The 7162-nt window shown below is 40.1% G+C and overlaps 1 protein-coding gene across 1 annotated transcript in view; it reads left to right on the top strand.

Moving 5' to 3' along the window:
• PRDM5 (PR/SET domain 5) overlaps nucleotides 1-4011 on the top strand; it is a 169842-nt gene extending 165831 nt beyond the window's left edge. The window contains exon 14 of the mRNA XM_004390710.1: nucleotides 3481-4011. Coding sequence (XP_004390767.1) covers nucleotides 3481-3645 — 165 coding nt within the window. The 3' untranslated portion in view covers nucleotides 3646-4011. The remainder of the gene's footprint in view (nucleotides 1-3480) is intronic.
• Nucleotides 4012-7162: the final 3151 nt, after the last annotated feature.

Here is a 7162-nt window from a genome sequence, read left to right on the forward strand (position 1 = left end):
AGCTGAAGAGGAGTTACTGGGACGGGTTGTTTCTGGCACTTACTACAGCCACCAGAGCAGGTCAGTAATCAGTGCAGGGCAGGTTCCAGTAGGCCATGCCCGTGCTGCTTGGCAGTGTGATGTCAAGCGCACGGTGCAGGTAGGCAGGATGCAGCGGGGAGATTGTTATGTGTGGAGCCAAGATGGATATGGGAGAGAGGAGAGAGGAATAGGAGGCAAAAACTTACAAACAAACCAAAAGAATGCTAGGGGAGCTTGCCGTTGTAGTAGACAGATGAGAGACTATGAAATGGAGAAAAACAGAAAGGGGAAGAGGAAGAAAAGAAAAGAATGAATAAATAAAAATCAGAAAGGTTTAAGAACCGCAGAGTTCCCAGGGATCCCACCGGTGCAGTTATGAGGTCTGGGGAAGTCGCTCTTAAGTGTTACAGTACAGCCTGGCTAGAAGGCGTACAGGTATACAATGCCAGGTATTCAGGGAACAGAAAGAGAAGGAAGATATAGAGAGACGAGAAACTGAGCAATGAAGAAAGACAAAAAGGGAAAAAGAGGGAGAAGAAAACAAAACAAATTAAAGGAAAAAAAAAAAAGAACAAGAAAGGCCCCCAAAAAAACAAAAAGAAAAAACCAACGAGAAAGGAAATGCTCTCAGGGATCCCTCTGCAGGTCTGTGAAAGCCAAAGGGGAGTATCCTTGCCACGCAGCTCTGCCTGGCCAGAAAGGGCTCCCAACTCAAGAAAAGGAAAAGAAAACAAACAAACAATTCAAAATAAACAAATGAACAAAAGCCCCGGGATCCCACCAGCACGGTAGCCCTGACCGGGAAGCCGCTGCACACTTGAATGGAGCTCCGCAGCCCCTCAGGAAGAAGCAGAGATGGCGCACGGAGCCAGGTACTCGAGCGAAAGGAGCGGGGAGGTGGCGAGAGGCAAGTAAGAAATCAAAATAAGCAGAAAAAAAAGCAACACTAGCAGCCAACAAATGGCTCTCAGAGAGCCGGCTAGTACGGGCTGGTGTTTCTGGACAAGAGACTGTGTCCGTGGGAAGCAGAGGGGGCCGAGTGTGGGTGAAGAAGGGTAGGGAGTGGGAAAGCATATATCACAAATTACCGGTGCTCTGCAGCCCCTCAGGAAGAAGCAAAGATGGCGCATGGATTCAGGTGCTCCAGCGAAAGGAGGGGGAGGTGGTGAGAGGTAAGGAAAAAGTCAAAAGAAGCAGAAAAAAGCAACACCAGCAGCCAACAAATGGCACTCAGAGAGCCGCCCGTTCAGGTGTGTGGAATCCAAGCAGCCAGTGTTTCCTGATCAAGAGATTGTGGCCTCAGGAAGCAGAGGAGGCCGGATCGGGGTGAAGAGGGGTGGGGGATGGGAAAGCGTATATCGCAAATTACCGGTTGTTTTGTCTCCCACTGGACGCTCCATGAGGCTGCTTTCTCGTACCCCCTATTTGCTGGTCTCTGACAGGAGTCCAAGATGGCGGATCTGCGCTTTGTTAGCTGGTAGGGGACCTCTGCATGAATATCTCCTCGCTCTCTGTTCTCTGTCAGTTTTCTCACTCCAGTTGGTGCATAGCTGAGTTCTTTATCTCTTCATTTGATGTTTTAGGGTTTCAGGATTGTTGTATTCTCTGTTGGGCTTAGTTTTTCGGATCTTTACTGTGGAGGGACGGCGTGGTGCTTCTGCGTAGAGTTCCGTTTTGCCAGAACTACCGGTTGCAGTTTTAATTGAGAAATCAGTGCGGGCTTGCTTGAAAAGTGAGTGACTCAAATGCTTACTTTCTTTATACAGTGTCTTAGTTACCTAGTGCTGCTGTAACACAGATACCACAAGTGGGTGACCTTTAAAGAAGAAATTTGTTTTCTCACAGTTCTAGAGTCTAAAAGTCCAAATCAGGTTGTTGGCCATGTCGATCCCTTCCTTGTCAGCAGCCCCGGTCTCTCCTTGGCTCCTTGGCTTGTAGACAGTCCTCATGTGTCAGTCCTCCCCTCGTGTGTATCTGTGTCTATTCAGGTCTTTCTGTAACTCAGAAGTGCTTAGGTTTAGGATTCGCCCTACACTGGCATGACCTCATTAACATAAAAAAGAAAGACCCTGTTTCCAAACAGGATCACGTCCACAGGTACAAGGGCCTGGAATTCACATGTATCTTTTTTGGGGGGGGCTGGGTGGGGGGACTTAATTCAATCCATAACATGCACTATGCTCCTACTTACTCATACATTAAAATACACTAGTTTTGAATTACCCCCTTTTCTTACAAAATTAGGGGCCTGTGTTGTGCAGTGGTTAAACACTCAGCTGCTAACTGAAAGGTTGGCAGTTCGTACCCACGCGGTGGCTCTGTGGGAGAACTACCTGGCAGTCTGCTCCTGTACAGCCTAGAAAACCCTATGGGGCCATTGTACTCCATCACATGGGGTCGCTGTGAGTTGAAAATCTACTAGACAGCAGCCAACAACAACATGCGTTTCTGAGTTTCTTGTCGCCTGGAATGTAAATCGTCTGTCGGAAAGACATAAAGCGTTTTTGTTTTTTTTAACATTATTATTCAGTTTAGTATTTTCACAGGCCTCACCTCACTCTGAACTTCAGCTTCTTTAGCAGTATTTTTACAAACCATTTCCTCCCTCATTATACTCATTATGTTCTTTACGATGTTTTCACACTATATAAAAATGCCTTAAAATTTTTTACAATGGATGTGCTTTTTGAAGAGTTTCATATAAATGGAATTTTTGTGAATAACAGCAAACTTTGAATGAAATCATTATATTAAGAGAATTCCATTACATCTCCTTTTGTAACCTGAATACTTATGCTTTTACGTTTTTTGCGTTAATTTAATATTTTTTAATTATCAGGCTGTTTAATATATGGTGAGCCAGATATCAATGTGAAAGAGCTTACATGAAATAAACCTGTTGCATTCCTTAGTAAACCAAGTATATATAATAAGAACTAAAGAAATGCAATAATGGACAATAAACTTGCACTTACGATGCTTAAAGCAATATTAATTAACCCTGTACTTCACAAGTCTGACTGAATTGAGTGATCACTGGTGAGAAATGTCTTGTGCCATTTATAGGGAGATGCTATCTAGACCACAATGCACTTTAAGAGTTTTAATTTTAAGTTGAAAATACACTCCATTATGTAAGAAAGTTCCTGTTTCCAGGGAGCTGTTTCTCTGCAGATATTTAAATTCAGTAACTGAGGGGCAGGAGAAGGTAGTCAGAGTGCCAAGACCACAAATTAAATGCAAGCAAGTCTTGGAAACTGTAATCAGTTTTCTTTCCCCATAACTTTGGGTGTTAAATTCCATTTATTTCAAGGAAAAAACAATTGTTCTTATGACCAATTAGTATATACTTGATAGTAGGAGTTTGCATTTTGCATAATGTATGTTTTATAAATGATAAGTTAGTATATTTTCATAATTTTCAGTATAATATGGTTGGTATTTTTGGGTCTTTTCTAGGTGTGTGACTTGGCCTTTAGCCTGAAGAAAATGTTGATCCGACACAAGATGACTCATAATCCCAATCGCCCACTGGCAGAATGCCAGTTTTGCCATAAGAAGTTTACAAGGAATGACTACCTCAAAGTGCACATGGACAATATCCACGGCGAAGCTGACAGCTAATGGTAGCTGCAAAGCTATTAAACCATTCAGAAGGGCTTCTAATATGAATCCCAGATTTCTCTCACCTGATCAACATAGCAGAAGTAGCCAAAAGTAATTCAAATGGTCTCAGAGTTATTTGCCTACCTTTAGAATCTGTAGGTGCACATGCAAACAAAAACAAAGAAAAAACCCTGCTTTCAACAAGAAATGGTACAAATGGGAGGAAAAAAATAACTTCAAAACTTTGTAACCCTGCAAAAATACTACATGTGTTCCATCTTATAAACAACGGAGAAAGGAGTAATGGCTCTCTTTATATCCATTTTAAGCAAAGACCGTCTTTCTGTAATGAATTTATGAACATATGCCTCAATTAGGTCTTTTCTTTTAATTGTCCTGTTGTGTGTGGTGCTTATTGTAGCAGGTTATTGCTGATTTAGCCAGAAAGAAGTCAAGATCTCCAAACATTTCATTGCATTTAAGGGTAAGAGCAAGAGTTTTCAAAGTCTCAAGCATGGTAGTAAGATAGGTTGGCTATTTCATGAAGAAGGCAAACAATTTGTCTTATTTAATAACATCATACAACAGGTCAGTTTAAAATAGATATTTAAAAAGTAAAACATCTATTAAAATATTTCTCATTTTAGAGAGCTCTCAGGAAATATTATTTTCTCTCATCATTCAGATGTAGATATTGATGGGCGAGAATACCTTTATAAGCTCTACACTAAAATGACCGTAACATTTAAGCATTCATCAAGCTGCCCCTCCTGAGTTTGTATTGGTTATCTTTAGAAATTAACAATATACAAATATTTACTAGAAATTTAAACATAATAGGTTCTCAATGTTGACTGACAGAGTGGCAGAGCAATAATTTGTTAGGTGAACCTAGCCTGTCCCCTCTCATTCTATAAAAGTGCATAGAGCATGTTAGTGCAGACACAATAGAGTCCTCAGAGCATTTGCCGTCATTTTTGCAAAAGACATTTTCCAGAATCTTGGCAGTAGGTGGTTCTGAAACATTTTTGAATTACCCTCACTCACCCTATATGTTTAGGAATCCAGAATAAAACAGTATATAAGCCTGGCAATTGCAATGATTGAAATTGTCACTGATGCTCAAGAGAAATCAAAGCAGGAAGTATGGTTTCTTCCTTTAGGTTACATTTCAGTAAAATAGTTGAGGCAACATCCAATGAACAGATGGTTTGAGGAGAAAATATAAAATACAGTAGTGATGTCAAAATAGCATAGAGGAATAAAAAAAAATTAAAAGGAGGCCCAAATCATGAACTCCTCTAATTAGAGCCTGCTGAAAAGAGAGGAAATATAATTTTAAGGAAGTTATTTGTTTCTAATAAGTTAAGAAGAAAGGTTATCAGAAGTCACAGTTCTCTGACCTCAGGAATCTTGTTTTAGAACTATATTCATGCCCAATTCCAGTGTTAAAAAGAAACGTAAGGATTCCATGTGGACATTTAAACTCTGTAAAAATAATGAGTTTAAAACTTATCAGAGATAACTTTAAAAAATATAAATCCAAGAATCATAATTTAGAAAATATCTAAATATGTTTATATGTAGCATCTTGCATCTGAAATTATAGACTGTGTTTTATAAAAATAGATTTTGATCTTGTTTCTTACTATGTCATTTGTTTCAACAGTATATTTTTAGATCCAACACGATCTCAATTTAATATGACAGTGTGCTTAATATCTGAATATAAAAGGACAGCTGTAAAATTTGGTAGTGTGTATTATTTAAACACATTCTGCTCATTCCTTTGGATTCTGTCTTCACTATATGGGATGCTTCATATCCCGATTATGTGGTGAATGTTAAACTTGAAAGGAGGCCAAATACCAATTTTGTGTAATCTCAGTAAGTTGCAATTCACAGGGCAGCTGGGAAATTTACCCTTGAAACCATGTTGTCGCCATGCTGTGGATTACACTGACGAGGAATTGGTGCTGGGCCGTATCCTGCTGAAGGTGTATGGACAAGGAAAACAATAGAAGGTGGTGTGAAGGACCTACAGCTGCACCATCTTCTGTTCGAAGGACTAAAACGAAAACAAGTAAAGCAAGTCCAAGTACATGTGTATGCTGGAAGTCTTTATCCAGAAGATGATTCTTTGTAAAGTATTCCAGATGTGTTAGCACTTGTGTGCTACAACTTTTAAATCACGTAGAAATATCAAAAAGACGAGAATAGATTTTTTTTTTTTTAGATGTGAGAAATAAAGTATATTCATCGAAGATAAGTCTTACAGGCAACTGGAGTGCAGGTACCCACTTTGAAGTGTCCTTCTCTTTTTTCCTGCTGTGAAAGATTATGGTGCAGTTATTTTCTTGGGAAAAGGCCCAGCTCCCACGTGCCCTGATGGTACAGTGGCTCAGTGCTCGGCTGCTAACTGAAAGGTCCGCGGTTCGAACCCAGCAGCTGCTACACGGGAGATGTGGCACTCTGCTTCCGTAAAGATTTACAGCCTTGGAAACCCTATGGGGCAGTTCTGCTCTATCCTGTAGGATCGCTATGAGTCAGAATCAACTCGAAGGCAGTGAGTTTTTTATCTTCTTTGTGTATTAACATTCAAGATATTTGCATATTACTTATTTCACAATCACTGGCTTATATTTTCATTTTTTATTACTATATAGACATCATTATTAGTTAATTGGTTCAGAATGATCATAGATTGCAGCACTGAACTATTTTTTGGTGATTCATTCTGAGTTACTTTTAAGGAACATATTTCTTATAACCTGTGTGGGGTGAAGTGTGTGTGCATCTGCAGAGGATCACTTTTATGTGACGCATATACATGCAAGTGCATTGCTTTGCTCAAAGCTCTCCTGACCCACTGCAGCCAGCTCATTGGATGAGTATGAACTTGGATTATAGACAGCCTCACCGCCGTCACTGGTGCATTAGATTGTATGTGCTGCTGCCTCTCCCAAACCCGCAGGGGCGGGGAGGGGGAGAAAACGAGGGAGTGAGACTAGATACTGAAAATATTCCTTGGTTTTCTTCACAGATCTAAACATTGCTTGTAAAAACTCATCTGGAGATTGTGAATATATGGAAGTGGAATTGGTGGGTGAAAAATCGCCTCTTAAAAACCCTAAGCTTTTATCATTAATATTGACGTCTATTTACATGTTTGTAAATGTAGCATAACTCCAGCAGCATTTTTATTTATTATAAATCTGTGCAAACTACTATCATAGTTAGTGTTAGCATTTTGTTTTATTGTAGCCCTGTAACTGCTATGGTTCTCTAGTAAAATCCAAATGAATGCTTTAGTGTTGTGTTGACGAAAGGGCAGCTAATGGCCACTAGTCCCAGGCCCCATACTTTAGTAGTCTGCACATACAAGCGTAGGTAGATGTGAAAAAATAGCTCCAAAGTTGAGCCAGGTAGGTTTCAGGGCAGTAAGAAGGAACACTTCCTTACCTCTCATCTCATTACTGATGATGCAGAGAACAGCAACATCTGAAAAGGAACATCACAACAATCAGTGAAACCT

Source organism: Trichechus manatus, unplaced genomic scaffold (genome assembly GCF_000243295.1).
Source record: "Trichechus manatus latirostris isolate Lorelei unplaced genomic scaffold, TriManLat1.0 scaffold00322, whole genome shotgun sequence".
Classification (NCBI taxonomy): Eukaryota; Metazoa; Chordata; class Mammalia; order Sirenia; family Trichechidae; genus Trichechus; species Trichechus manatus.